The sequence below is a fragment of the Mandrillus leucophaeus genome, unplaced genomic scaffold, assembly GCF_000951045.1.
Source record: "Mandrillus leucophaeus isolate KB7577 unplaced genomic scaffold, Mleu.le_1.0 Scaffold128, whole genome shotgun sequence".
In the NCBI taxonomy this organism is placed as follows: Eukaryota; Metazoa; Chordata; class Mammalia; order Primates; family Cercopithecidae; genus Mandrillus; species Mandrillus leucophaeus.
The window spans coordinates 390324-412146 of record NW_012101209.1 but is presented as its reverse complement, the minus strand read 5'-3'; the positions used below and the strand labels follow the sequence as shown (position 1 = coordinate 412146).

Here is a 21823-nt window from a genome sequence, read left to right as displayed (position 1 = left end):
GGCTAATTTTTTGTATTTTTAGTAGAGACGGGGTTTCACCGTGTTAGCCAGGATGGTCTTGATCTCCTGACCTTGTGATCCGCCCACCTCCGCCTCCCAAAGTGCTAAGATTACAGGCATGAGCCACCGCACCCGGCCTATATGCCATTTTTCACTTATCAAGTTATAACTCCTTAAAAGTTAAAATCCCATGTTCATAACATCAACACAAAAACTCATAACTTATGTGGGGAATTGTAAACTGGCAAGATATTAGAGAGTGGGAGTGGTTTAGAATGTACATTTCAAATGTGTCAAATATAGTCAATTCTTTGAACTCAACAATTCCTAAGGCAAAAAGGATTTATAAAGATGTGGAGACAATGATAGTTACTGTAATGTTATTTGCAGCAGCAAGAAAGCAGAAAGAACTTGAAATACCCAACAATAGAGGATCAGCTAAATCAATCGTGATACCTTAAAAACTGTGATGAAGAAGAATATTGATATGAAAAGACATTAATTATACATTGTCAGATGGGGAAAAATAAACCACAATACAGTAATGGTCCCATATTTGAAAAAATAGTAATAAATGTACATATCTACATTCATTAAGCAAAAACAACTTTTTTTTGTTCAGGAAGATATTCACCAAAATGTTAATAGTGGTTCTGTCTACATGTTGATATGACAGGTAGGATTTTTGTATTCTCTTTGCCAATCTCTATTTTATAAATTTTCACATAATCATATGTTTAACTTGCATAATAATTGTTAAAATAGTAACAAGGATAGTAATAACATGCTGACATTAAGCTTTTTCTCTTTTTGAAGAGCATTGGCATGCTAGTTCTTTTTCTCCTTAGCATGAAAGAAAGCACATTAAAAGAAAGATGTGGCTTGCCATCACCCTGAGGGACACTTTCAGTAGGATGATTACAGCTGCTATGACAACAAGGGGAGGATGTGATGTCACATAATGATCCAGTGACTTCAACGGTCCCGTCCCAATGCAGAGCTTTGCTGCCAGCTGGAAATCCAGCAGAGACCTCATTAAGGGCATCTGTTCAGTAATTACTACAAGTTTCCCTCCATCACGCATCCAACTTTGAAAACAGCCCTACCGCAGAACTCCAGTGCCTGACTCACAGGGGGCTTTAATCTTCCATTTCTGTAGCGCTCAGACTGACTGCCACCAGAGAACCAGGGTCAAGTTTTGGCGCAGTCAGTAAACACTACCTTGATCAACAGGGACCAGGGCGGGAAGAAGCATCTAGAGGACGTTTATTAACGCCAGCATAGACTAGAGCCTGAAGGTGTTTAACTAAGTTATCTTATTTTGCATCCTCCTAGAACATTTAAATATTGTAATTTCCATTACAGAAAATCTAATACACCTGTAACCCATAGAAAAGAAGGGCAAATAGGAATGACTGCACAGCAAGCTGGGGAATCAATTGCAAAATATGCATAATGAATTCTCCTACAATGAATATGAAATCCCAAGACCCTATTCACATGGCACTAGCACCAGTGCTCTGCATAGAATAGGGGCAAACTGCTATGGTGGAAGGAGCCAGACAGAACTGGTGTCAAGTCCCAGCTCTATTACTTAACCTCCTAAACCTCCGTTTCCTCACCTTTAAACTGAGAATAATAATGAGTCAAAAGAGTTGGAAAATTAAGCATAAAACTCGGAGCCTAGTACCTAGTATTCCCAAAAAAGTTAGTTCGCCTTGAAAAGTTTCACAGAAAACTAGACAGATATGTCAATGAATTAATTGCTTCCTTATTAAGTCTTACCCAATGCAAGAGTCTCCAAACTGCTCTCTCTCTTGCCACGCCTACTGCTATTAACATCCTCACATATCACACTGTTCTTATACATGGTGTTTTCTCTGTCTAGAATGTTCCCAGAATTTCTCCCTTGTCCATCCCATCCCCAATCTCATCCAGCTCTGTGATTCCTAAACAAGGAACACAGCAGAATCATTTAGAGAGCTTTCTAACAATGCACACGCCAGGCTGGGCACAGGGGCTCATGCCTGTAATCCCAGCATTTTCAGAGGCTGAGGCGGGCAGATCACCTGAGGTCAGGAGTTCAAGACCAACTGGCCAACATGGTGAAACCCCATCTCTACAAAAATACAAAAATTAGCCGGGCACGATGGCAGGTGCCTGTAATCCCCGCTATTTGGGAGGCTGAGGTGGGAGAATCGCTTGAACCTGGGAGGCGGAGGTTGCAGCAAGCAGAGATCATGCCACTGCACTCCAGCCTGGGTGACAGAGCAAGACTCCGTCTCACAAATAAAAAGAAAAAAAAGAAAAAAATGCACTTGCCAGGTCCAACCCACAATTATGGAATTGGAATCTTCGGAGCATAGAGCCCAGAAATCCTTAACAAACTCTCCATTTGGTTTTTACGTGGCCAGCCCTGTTGCTGCAGCATTTGAGAACCACTGACGTGGCTGATTCCTACTTCTTTAAAACTCTATTCAAAAACTCTCATACATCGCTGGTGGAATCATCAAATGGTGCAGACACTTTGGAAAAGTTTGGCAGTTCCCTAAACGTTAGACAATAATTTACCATACGACCCAACAATCCCACTCCTAGGAACCTGCCCAAGAGACTCAAAACATATGTCCACACAAAGACATGTATGTAAATATTTATATCAGCATTATTCATAATAACCAAAAACTGGAAACAACCTGTGTCCAACAATTATTGAATGGATAAACAAATGTATATGTTCATATAATGGAATATTATTCAAAATAAAACAGAATGAAGTACTTATACATGGTGATGATTACACAACTGTAAACTCACTAAAGCTTGTTGAATTGTACTCTTAAAACGGGTAAATTTTATGGTATGTAGATGACACCTCAATAAAGCTGAAGGAAAGGAAAAGAAAAGGAGAAAAGGAACAGGAAGGAAGAACAGTGAAGGGAAGGAAGGGAGAAGAAGAAGAAAGGAAGAGGGAGGGGAGGAGAAGGGAAGGGAAGGGAGTGATACTGGGGAGAAAAGAAGAGAGAGGGGAGAGCGGGGGGGCGGGGAGGAGAGGAGAGAAGGAGAGAGGAGAAGGGGAGGGGAAGGGAGGGAAACTAAGTTCAAGCCTTTGCAAACCCCTCCCCCTGCATTATCTTCATCCTTTATAAATCCCCCAAACAGCACTTGGCCTCAGCATGTTACTTGTCAATGTCAGTTTCCCCACAAGCCCACATGCTTTTCAAAAAAGAGAAAATTATTTAATATCTTCCTATACTTGCAGGGAGGTTGGTAGGCACTAACTAATATTTGTAAGAGAATGTAGGAAGGAATGAGTGGTTGATTGAGCTTTCTGCTGAAACACACTCTAAGAAACATTCTACCTCTAATAACTTAATACTCAGTTTCCCTCTTATAAAGTCATAAACCCTCTCACTGGGATGCTAAGAGGAGATGCTAGATGTCCCAAAAGTGCTTTGGATTTTTACCCAAGGCGTGTCCCCCAGGTGTAAGAAGGGCACTTCCTCTGACATGTCCCATGCATAGTCAAGCTCTCACATAACCATTGTAGCATCAGATTCAAATCCAGATCTCTCCACTTCCCTGGATAAGTGTGTTCATTTCCTCATTGGAAAATGAGAAATTAAATGAGCTAGTGCTTACAAAGCCGTTAGAACAGCGTTTGGCATATAGCAAACACTCAATTACAAAGAAAATAGTAGTATACATGGTGTGTGGAGGGGCTGTGTGTTTGTATATAAAATATATTTGCATATAATTTGTGAGACACCTCTGCCAAAATAGGCCATGCTGTGAAATACTCAGAAAAGTTTCACCTGCCTCATGGGGCATTCAGGATTAGGGAAGCTGATACAAACACAAAAGAGAGCCTAGGCACTAAGTTAGAGAGACCAAGAGAGCTGACTAATTTAAAATATCCGTATATACAATTAAGTTTTAAAAGCAGGTACTAGAACAACATGTATGATCCCATTTAAATAGAACTGCAATAGAATATTATGTGGACCAAGGATAGGATATTAACAGAGGTCATCTCTGGATAATGAGGTTTTCTTTCCTGAGTTCCTAAAATGAACATGGATCATTTTTACAGGCAAATAAAATTAATAATGCTATCTTCATTTTGTTAAAAAATGAATTAAGTAATTAGGAAAATTAAGACAGCCTCCAGCCCCCAAGGACTACCTACTGCTCTGGCAGCCTAAAAGTTTGCCTGGTTTGTTTGAAAGAGAGAACTAATACCCAGAAGGCTACAGGAAGGCCCAGATACAAAGGAAGAATGCAGGTCATACAGAAATGGCTAGTTATTATTACTACATAATAGCAAGAACATTCAGCAAACACTCAGCAACTGATTCTCCACAGCATAGCCAGAGTGTGTGTTTATAAACACAAATCTGATCTTGTCCCCTCTCCCTAAAATGGCCAGCTGCCTTCCACTGCTCTTGGAGAAAAAAACAAAACACTCCAGTGGGCCTATAAGGCCTCACATAATCACCTCTCCAGTCTCTTCTTAATGCTCTCACAGCTCTCCATATCCCATCTCCTCCCTCCAGCCACAGGGCCTCTGCACAGGCTGCCTGATCCACCTGGAGGCTCTCCCATCACCTCCCCCACACCCTTCACCAGGGAAGCCAATCCCAACCCCCAGACAGATTAGATACCCCTGCTGGGCATGACCACAGCACCCTGGCCTTGCCATCAGAGGACGAAGCACAGTTATACCAATGTCTGTGGGCCCCACTAGGCTGTCAGCACCATGTCATCAGGGCTGGCTTGTTTGCTCACATAGTATTCCTAGTGCTAACACAATCACTGCCATAAAGAATGCACTGCATAAAGACGGGCTAAGTGAGTGGTTACAGCCCATGCGCAGACAAGGCACTGCAAAGTACGAGTCCAGAGAAAAGCAAAGGCCAGGTCATGGAAGGCCCATGGGCCCTACCTGGGAATGTGGGCTTGATCCTGCATCCAATGGGAGTCTCCCTCCTGGGTTTTAAACGGAAGGGCAGCAGGATCAAAAAGCCTACAGACTTTAAATACTAATTAGATGAGGTGAGGGTGGGAATCTGCACAGGAAAAGGAATCTATAATGGTTCCCAGGTTTCTAGTTCAAATGCCCAAGCTTTCAAAAATGTAGAAACTGGCCAGGCACAGTGCCTCACACCTGTAATCCCAACACTTTAGGAGGCCCAGGCAGGCATATCACTTGAGGTCAGGGGTTCGAGACCAGCCTGGCTAACATGGTGAAACCCCATCTCCCAGCTACTTGGGCAGCTGAGGCAGGAGAATCACTTGAACCTGGGAGAGAGAGGTTGGTGTGAGCTGAGATTATGCCACTACACTCCAGCGTGGGCAACAGAGTGAGACTCCGTCTTAAAAAACAAAATGTAGAAACTGGATTGGAGTCATGGTTCTGAAACCAAGTCACTCCAACTTCCTGGAGTAGCCGTTTCTCCATCTGTGAAATAGAGCTGCTCATAGTTCTCTTTCAGGGGAATTGGTAGCATCAAATGAGCTGATGTTTGGGAATGTTTACCAATAGTAAAGCCTCTCATTATCATCAGCAACATGAGGGCAATGGTTTGCATAATTACCCAAAAAAAAATAGCCTCCTTGAAATAGTCACTAAGACCAGGCTTACAGTCTTACACAACTGGACTAAATTCTGCATCTTTTAAACACTTTTCACTGTTTTAAACAGTTGGCCTCATGAATGACCCAGACGAGAAAGGAAGAAAATGCATCCTGTTGGAAAACTGGGTTTCCGTGGGGCCCAGCAGATGATTGGGATCTAGTCTGACTCAAGTCCTGCTGGCTCCCTCTTTAAGAGATGATGGATTCCTCTCCAGTACTAACTGACTCAATACAATTTGAAAAGCTAAAGTAATTTCCAATTGTTAAAGGTGAGTCACTAGATACAGTGGACCTTTCTGAGAAACTGTAAACTAATCACTTTAAAAAAGAAATCCATTCACTTTCCCACTCACTGCTTAAATCCTATTGTGTTCATGTGTGTTCCCTGGGCCCAAAGTCAGAGAAAAACAATGCCAGTTTTCTCTTAGGACCTCTCAGAGAGATGTAACTTCCAAAGGCCTGGAGGGTTCCCATATTTGTGATTACTGGGCAAACATCTAAGCCAGCAGAAACACCTTCAGGTTTGACATGAGCTAGGAAGAAGAAAAGGGAAGGGGAAGGAGTCAATATTTTTATAACCACCTGCAATTGTCATTACTGGGCTAGAACTTTACATATGTCACATCATATGCAGATATTATTATTCCTACTTTACAAAATTAAGAAACAAGACTCAGAAAGTTTAAAAAAAAAAATGGTCAGAGGCCAGGCACGGTGGCTCATGCCTGTAATCCCAACGCTTTGGGAGGGCAAAGCAGAAGGATTGCTTGAGCCCACGAGTTGAAGACCAGCCTGAGCAACATAGCGAGGCCCCATCTCTAGAAATAATAAAAATAAGTTAGCTGGGCATGGTGGTGCACACCTGTAGTCCCAGCTACTCAGAAGGCTGAGGCAGGGGGATCGCTTGAGCCCAGGAGGTCAAGGCTGTGGTGAACCTTGATCGTACCATTGCACTCCAGCCTAAGTGACAAAGCAAGACCGTCTCTAAAAACTAACTAAATAAATAAGTGGTCAGCTATTTCATAAATGGTGAACATGACAACTTATCCATTCACATTCTGGTCTGTCCAAAGATAAAGAAGGGATATTCTCTCTACCATATACACTACAAAAGTTTTATTGAGATAATCTCCAAGAACCAATATGTCTGAGAAATGAAATAATGTAATTCAACAGGTCCAACACAGCAAAACCAAAAAATAAAAATAAAAAATAAGCCAGGAAAGAGCCCTGTAGTTGAACTGCACTGAAACCCTTACTTATTACTTTGACCTTGAGCAAGTCACTTCTCCATCTGTCTAATTTCAACTTGTGAAAACTGAATTAGACTATCTATAATGCTGGTGGTTATAGTCCATGCAAGTCCAGAAGGGGTTTTTTCTCCTTTTCTCCTCCCCAAGCCCATGGAATCATACCTGAGCCACTCTATGAAGTTACCACGAAGAGAGGAAGCACAGCCATTTGGGGAAGCAGAGACAAAGTCAGCAAATCAATTCCTGCAATGTGGTTTCTTCTCAAACTCTGGCAGCAGTACTGTGACCTAATACTCAAGGGCAGAGTCTTGGGTGCTTTGGACCCTTGTCCAGGAGACACTGCCTTCCACCAAGTGAAAACCAACTTCTAGCATGTCTGTCTCTAAGCCTGCCCAGGATCCCCTGGGGAAGGCCTGGTTCTCAGGCCAAGGTTCCAACACACTCCAGTGCCTGTCTGCCAGCAGCACAGGAAGTGCCAACCAGCTCTCCCCAAAGCAGCTGGCACCAATTACCCCGACCCAGCTGGAAGCACCCGGCTTGGCTGAGACAGGCACTCCAGATCCCTGGCCTGGTCGGAAATCCTACCCTAAAATAAAGATAGACTTGCAGCCGTGCCAGAATGCTACATAAGTAGCTGGTGGAGGGTTGGTGGAGGCAGCCAGGGACAGGCAGGTGAGCACCGTCCAGGGAAGCAGCTGTGGGTCTGGGAGTCTTGCCCACACCCTGATTTCAGAGTCCCTCCATCATCACAACCAACAGCTACCAATTAACAGGCACCTAGAGCATACCGGGTTCCTACATTCCTCATCCTCTTGAACCCTCTCAACAACACAACAAAGAAGGAATTGCTATCTCCATTTACTAATGAGGGCCCCAAGGGTCACAGAGGTGAATGATCGTTCCCACAGCCACAGACATAGGAAGTACCAGAACTGGGTCTAGAGCCCAGGTCTTCTGTATCACTTGCCTTTCCACCTGGCATCCTGGCCTAGGAGAACTAACATTCTAACAAGGGCCTGGCAGCTAGGGACTCGCTTTGCAAAACCATCACAAGTGATGCAGTAAATCCTGAAAGATGTTAACCAGCTGAGGAAACGGGAACATGGATCCATGAAGAACCACCATAAAGTATCAAGAGATCATTACCCAAAGACACAAAAGTGAAGCACACGAAAAATGCCAACATTGAACAACAGAAAGCAGAAGACAAAGTCATCCTTTCAGGTTTTCAAACAACAGTACATATGGTGATTTGATCAAGCAGGACTCAGAGTTGGTTATTATTATTTCCAAGTTAAAAATATTATGAAAATATCTTATAATGGATATAAACTATAAATATATAATAATAAAAATATTTATGTAGAACTTACTTTGTACCAGGTGCTATTCTGAGTGCTTGATATGTACTAACTCCTCTAACACCCTAGGAGGTAGGTAATGTAATTGTCTACATTTAACAGATGAGCACATTGAAATACAATAAGGTTAAGTAACTTGTCCAAAATTACACAGCTAATAAACTGTGAAGCCAAAATTTAACCAAGGCAGTCAAACTCCAGAATCCAACTCTTAATCTCTTTACACACTGCCTCTCAAGTCCAACAAGCATTTATCAAGCAGGATCCATGCTAGATGCTTCTATATCTATTATTAATTTGGTATTCATTCTTACGTTTATTCTTCGTAACAAATCTTGCAGCATGAGTTGAAGTCAAAAAGGTTTCATATCACATCAGAATAGAGTTAGCCCTGCAGGCACTCAGAGACACTTGGAAATCTCCAGCTAGTCCCCATTTCCCACTGGAATTTGATGGTTAGCATATAGGTGAAATAGCTGGAAGGCCCGGGCAGCTACACATGGACTTGCCTTTGGTCCTTTCTTGAGTTTAGCTCAGTGGTTATTAAACTTCACTGTAAGTAAGAAAACTGTACAATGCTGTATATACAAAGCATAGTATGCTTACTTCATGAATAATTTCACCTCTGAGTTCTTAACTAGTCTTGTACGCAGTTTGCCTCCTCTTTGCTCTGAACTCTACAAAGCATCCATCACAAATCCCCGGTGTACCTCACTTAGCCATTCCCAGCATCTCATCTACTCTGGGAAGGCCAGGGTCAGGACTCAAAACTCACCTCTTCCGGGAGAGGCAGGAACTACAGAGATTTCCTTACTTAACCAGTTTGTTTACAGATGGAGAAACTGTGGCCCAGGTTAAGTGACTTACCCAGAATCAAAAAGCAAGTTAGTAAGGGGCTAACCCCATCTCTGCGTCCAATATGTGTTTTCTACTAGTCTGTGCTTTTCTTCTCCATGGTTCCCCCACCCTTCTACAGTGTCTACTTCAGTGTTATGTTCAGCAAATGTTTATTAACCTACCAATAATAATAGTTCACAATTTTGAATGCCCTGACTGTGCCAGGCCCTGTACTAGAAGCTGGAGCTTCATTGTGACTTTCATGGGCCCTAGAAACTTTTGCTTTTGTGGGTCCCTTCCTGCACAAAAAAAATAACAATAATAATAATAATTTAAAATATATTTTAGGATTGCATTGAAATGAAGAATATAATAATGTTAAGTTTTCTTAACTTCTCTATTATTTGTTGAGGTAAGAACACCTAACATGAGATCTACCCTCTAAGCAAATTTTTAGGTGTATGATGTTGTACTGCAGATCTTTAGAGCTTGACTGAAATTCTATGAAGCCAAGTATTTTCTTCAATCTAAAAGTTTATTTTTTCTTTCAATTCTAAAAGAAATTAAAATATTTTCAGAATCCTAAAAATATTGCTGTCTGATCACTAGGCTTACTGTGCCCAGTGGATCAATCAGCCTTACTAGGTGTTCTAGTTGCACTATCTCATTTGATTTCCTACCCTAGTGTGGTAGATACTATTTATTATGTCCATTTTACAGCTTAGGAGTCTTAACATTAGCCATGAAATGCCACCTCGCTAAGATCACAACCAAAGGAAGATGGGGTTCTGGATTTGAACCACAAGTGTCTAACTCCAGAGACTGTTATATTCTGGACTCTACTCAGTGCAATTTACCCATCCTGGTCCCCTCCTCCTGCTGTGTTCCAGGCCGATCCCGAAGCCCAGCTCAGGACTGTCATTCCTTCGTTACTATTCTCCCCACCACTCCCAACTTCCCATGGCCCCAGGTGGACCCTGTCCAGGTCTGTGGAGGCTCAGAAGACATGCCGGGCACACTGTGTGGCTCTGGAAAGTGCATCAGCCTATAGGAGGGTGGCAGGGTGCCCAGTACCCACTTGACATTTACTCTCATCTGGTGTCAGGGGCCAGCACAGTTGTACAGGGCATCCTGGCTGCCCACCCACAGAGTGCAGTCACAAATCCTGGGGATCACATCACTGATGCTCACCCACTCCCAGCCAGCACCAGCTCTACTCACAGTATAATTTCAGGCAAAGGGAAAGGACATTGAACGGACACCTACAGTGTGACAGCCAGGTACTGTGTATGGCCCTTCATTCCCCTGGCCATGGTTCACCCACAAGGAAGGTGTTACTACCTCCATTTATTCAGAGAAGAAAATTGAGGCTGAGAGAAGTTAAATGGCTCACCTGATGGGCTTGATAAATCTGTGTGTGACTCCAAAGCCCAGGGTTTCCCACAGCAAATACAAGCTCTCAGCTGGTCCCCTAAAAGCGTGCACTCTAATTGTTTGCTGACAATGGCAACTCCATTATGAGAGCTCCTCAGGCTAAAGACAGGGCTGCACTCAGTGGAAGTGCAAATGCTGTGAAGTGGCATAAACCGGTTTTAACCAGCATTAACTTTCCCTAATAACAAGAAGCATTTGGAGGGCATTTCAGAGTTAACAGCGCAGTTGTTTCATGCAAACCTTCACTCGATCCTCACCATACTGCCAAAACTTAAGGATCTTACTCCCCATTTTACATGTGAGAAAACTGAGGCTCAGAGATAATGTGATTTGCCCATGGTGCAGAATGGAAGAGGATGAACAGCAGAGCAGAGATCGCAAGCCTCCGTTTGCAGACTCCTCTTCCCACACCCTGCTGCACCTGACTCTGACTCTAAGATACAAGTGAGGGAGAGAAGTAGGTCCATGAGCACTGGGAGGTGGCCATAGAATATTTTACCTGGAATCCTTACTGGGTTCTTTGCTCCCCACGATCACTCCCAACCAGGTGTAAAAGGTCCAAAGTTCTTGTTTCCATCCAGACTGCCTGCTTGTTTAAGCAGGCAGATGGAGGGCAGACAAGACACTTAGCTGAGAGAGCACAGAGACCAGTCTGGGCTCAGAAAGTCCTCAACCATATGCCCCAGAGGAGGCCAGGGGCCTCTGCCTCAGCTGGAGAGTGGGCCACACTCCCAGTGTACGCAGCCAATTCATTCAGGCCTCGGCCACCCACACAGCCCTGCCTGCCCAGATCCCCTCTGAGAGGAGCATCCATTAGCAAACCTCCTCCCTTCAGTTTGGCCTCCATCCCCTGCTGTCCAAGGGTAAGTCAGGGAACCCCCAACTCCCAGCCCCTTGAGCCTCCGATTGCTGTCTAGGGGCTTCTTGTGTTTCCTCCTCTGGGACAACCCAAGGAGAGAAACACAAGGCAGAAAAGCCAGTGGCCGTTGTTACAGAAAACACATCCCTGTTAACAACACCTCTTCAGTACAGGCCTAGAATTTTCCACAACACCAATAGGTTCATTTTTGAAGGAAGCAGCTTCTTTGACATTCACTCCGCCAACTTCACATCCCTCTGAGCCTCTGGTTTCACCCACCTCCTTCTGACACCCTGCAGGTCATCACCGAGGCCAGGAGGGAAGTGATGGGCCCTCCCTCAGTCCCATTTTCTCATCTGTAAAATGAACAGGGAGGAGCATCAAAAGAGATCGAGTGGGGCCCACTCAGGTGATTTAAAAGAAAAAATGTGCTTTTGTTTTTGGCAGACATACATCATTTTGAGGGGGAGGTGTTTATTTGTATTTCAGGCAGCCTTCTGGAGAGAGCAAGAATCTGTGAATGACTTAATACAAACCCAAATAGACATCCAAACTCCAGAAGGAAAGTTCTTCTGAAATACAAGGTACTGCACCTACGCACCCCAATCATTCACTTCATATGCAAATGCTCCTTCACAAGTACTACCACACCAGAGTCAATTAACACTTGCACTTCTACATATGGCCTTCAATTATGCTCATCAGAATAATCACTTGCTGCAATCATCGTAAGTTCAATGGTTTCCCAGGGATGGAACTCTCAAAGCATCAAGGTGCTTTGAAAGTCACTGCTTGAATGTGGCACGTGTTCAATCTCATAGTCTTGTTTCCCAGACCTCTTGACCACATACCCATTTCATGACCTGAGAAAATTACATAAAGAGGATGGAAAATCATTTGCCCCGGGACAGGGAAGCATGGGACTAAGGGAGTCTAGTGAGGTAGATTAACTAACCTTGTTTCTTCTACCTGATCTTCCTCCAGGGAGCAGCAACCCCACCCTGTCCCACCTGCAGCAATGGTCCCATCTCTTTCTGGTTTTGCTCCAGCCTTGGCTGGTTAAGCAGAGCTAACAGATTCCCAGATCTCTCTTCTGCAGGATGATGGGCTAGTCCCGAGGGTCCAGCAGAAATAAAGTCCACTGTGGGAGGCCACATGACGTATGGGACAAACCCCAGGCTGAGGAGTCAGGGCAGATGTGGTTTGAACCCAACTCTGCCACCTCCTAGCTGTATGTCTTCTGGCAAATTATTTCCTCTGGAGTCTTGGGAGTTTCTTCTCCTAAAACAGGGGTCATAACAGCTACCTTTCAGAGCTGTCAAAACATTGCTGATGGGAGTAGAAGCTGGTAAATCTTTTCAGAAGGCAGTTGAGCAATATGTTTTAAAGTTCCTAAAAATGTTCATACTCTTGGACTAAGCAATTAAGCTTCTAGAAGGTTATCTTTAAAAAGTACTCATGGGCTGGGCACAATGGCTCATGCCTGTAATCCCAGCACTTTGGGAGGCCGAGGTGGGTGGATCATGAGGTCAGGAGATCAAGACCATCCTGGCTAACACAGTGAAATCCTGTCTCTACTAAAAATACAAAAAAAAATTAGTTGGGCGTGGTGGTGGGTGCCTGTAGTCCCAGCTACTTGGGAGGCTGAGGCAGGAGAATGGTGTGAACCCGGGAGGTGGAGCTTGCAGTGAGCTGAGATCATGCCATTGCACTCCAGCCTGGGCAACAGAGAGAGACTCTGTCTCAAAAAAAGTACTCATGGATATACTTATAGATTTAGTTTTTTATCACTGTTTATTATGGTGAAAATTAAAAGTAACCTAAGTAGCCAACATTAGGAAGTTGATTTTTAAAATACTTTATATATAGCATGAAACAAAACTAATAAGGTATTTTTAATAACACATTTTTCAAAAATTATGATTTCACTTTGTAAAAACAATGTACATATTAGAAGTATATACAAGAATTATTAATATTTAGCATTGGATGATAAAATGACAGTTGATTTTCTTTCTTCCTTTTTTATTATTATATTTTCTAAACTTGGCCTAAAATTTCTTAAATGTCTCTCTAGCAACTTACTAATTTCTGCTTTTTAAAATGGTTATGTATGAACATATCACATCGCCCCAAGAATACAAATTCCTTGAACACAGATTCTAAGTCTGATTTATCTTCATAAACTCTCCATGATATTAGCTTAGTGCCTTGAATAATTACAATTACCATTTATTGAATGTTTGCCGTGTGGCAGGCATTGCGCTAAATTGTATCTCTTAATATAGTAAAATTGAATAAATGTGGAAAGGGAGAGGGAAGAAGAATAAGCAGAAAGAAGTGAATGAGTAAATTCTCAGCAATCTGAAATAAGTTGGCAGCTATCGCACTTGGAAGTGACCAGCTCATTTTTAGAGTCTCTACTGACCACCAGACCATACCAATCTGCTAGACCATCTCTTCTAACAGAAAGGGAAAATGTCAGGAGGAGGAGGACCACACTATGATCCTGGATTTGAGAAAGCCACACTTTGGAGGATAAGATCTCATAAGGACAACCTGGTGTAACTTTTGAGAATTTTCTTACCAGAGTCAAGAAAACCAATTTAACATGACAATGATCTATTAATGAAACACTTTCGACTTTAGCAACCTTTAATTCTTTTCTACAAGCACTCCCTTAGCACCCACCAACACCATTTGAGAGAGAAATATACATAAGCAGTCTCACCCTTAAGGAATTTCTCATGCAATGAGGACTACCAACAGGTGCCTAAATAACTGATTCAAGGCAGGGTGTGAGCTCCAACAGAGAATTCCGAGACTGGAGTGGGTGCCAAGGGAGAAATTCTTTCTGATGGGGATGGACAGTGGAAGAGGTGGAAAGTGAGAGCTGGGATCTGAAGCATAGACAAGATTTCTCAATGCTGTGCTGGGGGAATGGCATTCCTGCCTGCGGGAACAGCCTAGGCAAAGGCTCAGAGGGGTGGGATTTGGTACGTTTGGAGAAGGGCAAGTGTTCAGTCCATGCCCCAGAAACCTTGGGTTACTTCATTAAGAACAAAAGTGGCCCTCAGATGAGCTCCGTTCCTTGGTGTCTTCTTGGCCCTGGTACTTCCCTGATACACATCCAAGCAGACACAGCCCACCAAAAGCAAAATAATCTACCCCCTCGTTTTCAAAGGCTTTGAGGATCAGTTCAGATTAAGACCACAGTAACTTGAGTACTTCCAAAAGTAGGAATCAGAGTGGCTCCTGCCTCTGTCCTGCTGTTCTCCAGAGGCTGAAGTCCCAAGGAGCAGGCCTCCAGGGCTCTACCTGGGACTTGAGTTCTACTCACCTCCAAGGAAGATGTGGAGGCAATCCCTGACAAGTTTCAAAACAGCCACGGCATGGGGCGGAAGGTATCAAGGACCCACCTCTTCAAATGCTAGGCTTCCAGAGGGTCAACCCTGTGGCCCTGCTGCTCCCTGAGGGTCCCCACAACCCCCTGTGGTCCTCCTCCTGGTGATGGGTTTTGGGGGAAAGGAAACAGGAGCCACTGGGAGTCCCAAGGGCAGGAGAGGAAAACACCACCTGCAGCTCAGAGACATCACAGCTTTTTCTCCAATACTTTCGGTAGCATGACATATGATCCCCCCTCCCTGCGGCCTCTCTCTCTGAGACTGAATTGGCCTCTTTTTCTGCTTTATTTTTCTGAATCTCTCTGTTCTCTTCTCTCTCTTCATGTGTCCCTTTTCCTTTGTTTCAACTTTTATAGAAACTATTGTTCAATCTCAATCTCTCTCTCTCTCTCTGAATTCCCCGGTCTCTGCCTCTCTCAGCCTCTCCTCTCTTGTTTCAGTCCCTGTCTCCACGTCTCTGTCACTCTACTAGTCTGTCTTGACGTCCGTCTCTATCTCTGGGGTCTAGGTGTTTCTATCAGCGTCTCCGTGTCTGGATGTTCCTACCGCTCTGTGTGTCTCTATCATGTCCACATCTCCCTGTCGCTTTCTGTCTCCCTCTCTCGGCACTCCTATCTTCATCTCTCCATCGCAGCGTCTCCAGCCCTATTTCCACCCCTCCTGTCCCCCGGCCTGCGTTATTAAAATCAGCCAGGAAGCTGAGCGGTTCGGGGAGGTGTGATGCTGAAAACCAGCTTCCGCGCGACGCCGGGTCGGAGCCCGCGAGGAGTGCGGGGGAGACAGCCCAGGGTGCGGTTTCTGTCCCGACCCAGTCGCCGCTCCCGAGGACTCCCGCCCGGCGAGCACCCTCCGGCCCCAGCCCAACCCCTGAGCTCCCCCTGCCCGCTTAGAAAGGAGCTCTGGCCGCCACCGGAGAGGGCGTTTGTCCGAGCCAGGAGTCAGGGAGGGGTGGAAAGTTCTCACCGATGGTGAAGCTGTAGCCATCGATGCTGAAAGTGGCGCTCCGGCATTTTTTGAAGCCCTCCTTCCTGTTGCTGGCGTCCGTCATGGCTCGGCCGGCCGGACAGGGACCTCGCAGCTCAACCAGCGGCGTCCGCGGTCCCCTCCTCCACCACGGCGGACTGAGCAGCCCGGGGCTCGGCGGCGAATCCTGCCCCGGCCGCGCCGCGCTGTCACCCTCAGCCCCGCCGCGCGCTGGCAGCTGAGCGCCTGGAGACAAGCGCGGGGACCCAACGTCAACAGCTAAAGGGCTAGGAGCTCGGCGGAGGCAGGAGCCGTCGCGACTGTCCCATCTCCAAGCTCCAGAGGCGGCAAGAGGAGTGTCAGGAAGGGAGGACGCGCGCCCGAGCGCGTGGACGGGGCTGACGGGTGGGCGCGGAGGTCCCTGCCTGGCCACGCTACTTTCTGCCAGCCGCGGGGTCCGCGCGCCCCAGGCACGTCTGTTTTCCACTTCAGCTTCTCCTTCCGTCTCTGGTGGCTGGGGGGATTTGGGGACCCAAGGGAATGGCTGGATTGGCGTCGTGCGTCTTCTGGATATGTTTTCTCTGGCAGACCGGGGAGCTTCCAGAAAACACATCAACAGATGGAAAAGCAAACCCCTTAGCCATCAGATGTTGCCGAAGTTTACTCCAAACAAGGAAGTCGGGAAAATCGCCACGCCCACTTCCTCCCAGCCACTGTCCCCAGCACTGACCTGGAGCCCCGATAGTGTTCCTTCTCCACTGTCCCTCCCAGGAAGGTAATTGAAAGTCACCCGAGGCTCTCTGATGTGAAATGTAGAATCGAATTAGAACTCGCCCCTTACCATCCATTCCAAATAGCTTGTCCTGACCTTTCGAATTTGGGTTTGCCCAATGTGATAGACTCCTGGAATTTGCTGATGTGGAAGATATCTACCAATCCCATAGTTGACGCTCTTATTACAGGAGAGGAAACTGAGGCTGGGTGGGGCTTGAGGAAAGTGCTACACAAGGAAGCGGTGGACTTAGGAGGCAGAAATTTCACTTTATGACGATGCCACGTTGGCCATTGGCCTTTCCAGTGCCTGAAATGACCGAGTTAGGCAAGGCTTATACTGGGAAAATTATTCCCACCGATCAGCAAGCAATTATTGAGGATTTACAGTTGCAGTGCTGTTAGGGGCTGCGGATGCCCATGGGAAAAGAGACCAGAGCTGAGTCCCACAGAAGAGTCCGCGGTATAACAATGTGAAATAAGGGTCCTGTGCTCAAGCTATTGTGAGACTACAATTAATTTAGCCTCATTTTTGTGATGCAATTTGACACACTTAACAAACATTTGCCAATAATAAGAATTAACCAGGTATATTCCTAATTGATTCCAGTTGAGTTTAGAGGGTAATGTCTCCACATATCTTCAGAATCTAATGAAGATTAGAAACCTTGTCCCAAAAAAAGCACACAGACACACATGTACCGTATTCTACATACAATTTCAGGGGGCCCATTAAAACCCCCAAGCCTACTGGAACCTAGGTTAATGTATGTCGCCAGAATTTAATCTTTTTCAATTCACCATGTATTTTTAAAGAAATTGAACTGTGTCAGAGTGTAGTTGACACTTCAGTTGTAAATTCTCTCAGGGAAGACCTAGAACCATATTCACATGGTCTGGTTAGGTTGTAGCAAGATTAATTAATCATAAAGGCAACAAACAGTGTCACGAACCTCATGCCACATAGAATGGCATATTTCAGCATGTAGTCAGGGGTGTTTCAAAATCATCATGTAGTCCCTGAGACTGGAATACCCACGCCTGGAACCTGTTACAACATGGAGGCATGAAAAGGGCTCTGCTCACAGATAGACCTGGGTCTGAAAGCTGGCTCCACCACTTACCAGCTACATGGCCGTCTGACCTCCCTGAATCTTACTTTCCTTCTCTGACTATGAGGATTAAGTAGGAGTAAGGGCATAAAACCTAGGCACACAATACGCATCCAATTATTGCAATCACTGCTGACTCCCAGATTTTATTACATAGACTCCATGGAAAATTCTTCTCTGTGACAATAATGTATTTTAGTTATTGTTGCCACCATTAATTTTATGGGTGAAGAGAATTTTTATATGTAACATTTTATATATACTACATGTAATATAATGTGAGCTTGGTTTTTTGTTTGTTTGTGTTTGAGACAGTGTCTCACTCTGCTGCCCAGGCTGGAGTGCAGTGGTGCAATCATGGCTCACTGGCTTCGATCTCCTGGGCTCAAGTGATCCTCCCACTGCAGCCTCCAAAGTAGCGGGCTCTATAGATACACGCCACCACACCCGGCTGCTTAAAAAAAAAAAAAAATTGTAGAGGCAAGGTCTCACTATGTTGCCTAGGCTTGTCTTGAACTCCTGAGCTGAAGTCATCCTTTGCCTCCATCTTCCAAAATGTTGGGATTACAAGAATGAGACACATGCCTGACCTTAATATTATGCATTTTTTAATATAGTAACCACCAAAGGTTTCTTATAGTTCCCCTTTCCCTGTATTTCTCTCATCTTACCAAGCTTCTAAGTGAACAACATGTCTTTTTTTGTGCCAAAATAAGTCCTCAGCTGAGAGCCCTAAGTCTCCTGTAGTAAATTATCTAAAAAAGAAAAAAAAGAAAGAAAAAGTCTATTGAAATGGAATTTTTCCTTGCGTAAGTGAGTGAAATTAAAACTTAGTATTTAATCATCTTAACAGAAAAGCTTTTTGAAATATAACCTATAAAAATAATAAAAATGCAATCATTTCTCTGTCCCCTAAAGTCTGGTAAAAATAACTTGCCTGAATAATTAGAACTGTTTTTAAACTGCTTCTCCCCAGAATCATTATCTCTCTCCCTGGTTTTAGAGATTGTACACCTACAGAACCACTAAAATGCACTGCTTCAAGTGCAAACTCTTAAAGCAGCCTTTTCAGTCTTTGCGTTCTCACACCAAACCAAGTGAAGTTGTATGCTACCATTACATAAGTCAAGAAAGAATGAGTTCAAGACTGAGATCAAAAGAAGCATGCTTTTGTTTGCTCTTTCAGAAATGCTCACTCAATAAAGCCTAGGAAGTAAGAAAACTAAACCAAGACAGACAAGCAGATGTGTCAATCATCTGCTTTGGTAGTTGGAGCAGGATTTGACAAGTTAATGTCTGCAGCTGAAATCTGGCCCATCACCTGTTTTTGTGGCATCTGCAAACTAAAAACAGCTTTTATATTTTTAAGTGATTGTAAACAATCAAAAGAAGAATAATATTCCATGACACATTAAAACTACATGAAACTTGAATTTTAGTATCCACAAGTAAAGTTTCATTGGAACATAGCTATGCTCATTTATTTCCATATTCTCTCTGGCCGCTTTCACACTACAAAGCCATTGTTGAGTTGCTGTTCCTGGGACCATATGGCTCGCAAAGCCAAAAATATTTACTATCTGGCCCTTTACATAAAATGCTTATTGACTCCTAAAATTATAGTAAGTATACTTTACATCTGTCAGGGTTTGGGTAACTTCTAGTTTTATTATATTTACTTTAAAATTTGGGTTTGGAGAGAAATTGATCTTTTTTAACTACTGGAATGGATTCTAACATGGAAGAATTAAGAGTACATTCTAACAAAGAAGGGAAACAGGGAGGGAAGAAGGTCCCTAATAATTGTTTGATCCAGTCAATAGCTAAGACTAATTAGGTTAAGATTAATTTCCTCCAAGAAGTAATGTGTGATCCTGTCTTCACTGCAAGAAATAGAGGAAGAGCTGAACTCATTACCTACATTAGTTCATAGGATCAAATAATGTCCTTCAAATATAACAACTGTATATGACAAAATATAAAAAAGAATCTGGCAGGATGCTTCTCTGAATCTAGTGCTAATCTCAAGTCTTTTGATTTGCTCTGTGAATCTGATGGTGGATTCTACTACATGTTTCTATACAAGAGAAAGGATATTAATAGCAAGTTCTTGTTGCTCATTGGTTTTTCACTTTTAAAGTTCTAGAAAAATATAAGACAACATATATAGAATGTATCAAAAAGTATAGTTTCTAAGAAAACATCTTTTTATTTTTCTTACGAGAGAGAAGACAGGTCCTCAGCATCTCACTAATGCATTTCAACCATTCTCAGGTAGGAAGCTACCTACTGTTTGGAATTCTCCCAACAGCCAATGGACCAAGAATTGTAGACCCAAGTTGCCCCAGTAAGAGCATCATGCACACACCTCACAGACACCTATCCAGCTGTCTGACAACCATTCCAAATTAAAAAGGGCCTCCTTCCATTCATATAATCATTGGCTACAGGCAAGGAAGTTTCTGAACTGCAACCTTGTTCCTTTGGCTGTAATTGATAGAACCCAAACTGGGCTGATGAATACCATTTCTGGGAATAGGAATTGTCAGAGGTAAAGAAAAAGTCCCAGTTCATTCCAGGCCCAGTTCCAGCTGGCATCTGAAAATCAGCTCCTCTGAAATTGCGTAAGCTACCCTACTACCCTTATACTATACAGTAGTCCCTTTTTGTAAGTGACCCAATGTGAGTTGCTATTGCTTGAAACCAAGAGTTCTAGCTAGTCTACCAAACTGACTCCCTTCAAGAAGGGAAGCAGAGGAGGAAGAAATGAACAGAGAAAAGAAGGAATTAAACTAACATTTACTGAGTGCCAACTATATACTAGGCATTGTGCTAACCAAGAAACAGTCCCTGCCTTTTAGAATTTTATAGGAAGAGTAAATCTCAGAATAGTCCCTGGAACTGGGTGTCAGAATGAGAAAACAGTTACAGAAAGTCGGTGTTTCTGGATGCAGTTCCTCTTCAGCTGTCACCAGTACCCTCCTCTGTTTCATTTTACTTCTACCTTATTGCTTCCCTACAGTCCTTTTTTTTTTCTCAAATAAATTAGATCCAGGAATGGCAGAGACAATCTAATTAAATGGGAAAGATTAAAAGCAGTGTGCTTAAACACTTGAGGGCCCAAAAAAGGTGCCAAAAACATACCCAGAAGGCCCTGATGGAAGTTGCCGAATTCTATTTCCACAAGGAGACAATTTTTTTCTTTGGCCCCCTGTTCATTCTTCAGCTTTTTTTGAGTCTACATATTATTTATGCATCTGTGAAAGTGACTATTCTTAAGTACTTGCCTTTAGTGTTTCAGAAAATAATAGCTGAGGGCCGCCAACGATTTCCCCATAACATTATGTAGCAAATTAGAGTAAATTAAATTATTGTTTTGCATTAAGAGTTTGGGGAGAATCTCATCATGGCCTTTGAAGTTAGGAGTTAGAAGTGGAGACTTTCTGCAGTGGGGGTGAGGGAGATCAGAACAACTATTTTTAATTTCTTTTGCTTAATCCAGACTACCAAGCCTGGAATTTTCTTCCCCCTCAGCCAACCAGGTTTGCCTAGAGACCTCCCTCCTCACCCTTCAGGTATCTGCTAATCTCCCAGGTCCTCCAGAAAGCATTTTCTGCCTGACATTCCTCAGGGGAGGTAACCAACCCACTTGAAGCCTCCCCTGGATCCCATTCTGTGTCCCCATCATAAAATCATCACACTGCACTCATACTACCTGTTTGCCTGCCCATCTCCTCATAAGGATATGGTCTGCAGGTAGCAGGGATGGGTCTTCCATCCTCAGCCCCAGCATGGTGTCTGGCACAGAGTAGGCCTTCGCTAAAACATTTATGAATTACAAAGTAAATAAAGACGTATAATGCAAGGTTGTGTGGCCAGGAGATGATAGGATTGGGGTAGGACAGCCAGCCCCATTAGTCATTCCCTCTCTCCACTCATCCTCTTTCTCTGTGATGAGCTTTGGAGCAAGTTCAAAACACGGCTCTGTAGCAAAGAGGTTAGTAACTTTTAAAATTAATAAAATGAAACAAAAAGCTCCTCTACTTTGCTAAATGAAACAAAAAGCTCCTCTACTTGCTAGCCGTGTGATCTGGGGAAAATACTTAGCCTCTCTGAGTCTTAGTTTTTTCTTTTGTAAAATGGACATATAATACCTATCTCATAAGAAATGTGTGAGTTATAATAATGTATG

The 21823-nt window shown here is 43.7% G+C and overlaps 1 protein-coding gene across 1 annotated transcript in view; it reads right to left on the bottom strand.

Moving 5' to 3' along the window:
• PDE1C (phosphodiesterase 1C, calmodulin-dependent 70kDa) overlaps positions 1-16951 on the bottom strand; it is a 583126-nt gene extending 566175 nt beyond the window's left edge. The window contains exon 1 of the mRNA XM_011972179.1: positions 15749-16951. Coding sequence (XP_011827569.1) covers positions 15749-16361 — 613 coding nt within the window. The 5' untranslated portion in view covers positions 16362-16951. The remainder of the gene's footprint in view (positions 1-15748) is intronic.
• Positions 16952-21823: the final 4872 nt, after the last annotated feature.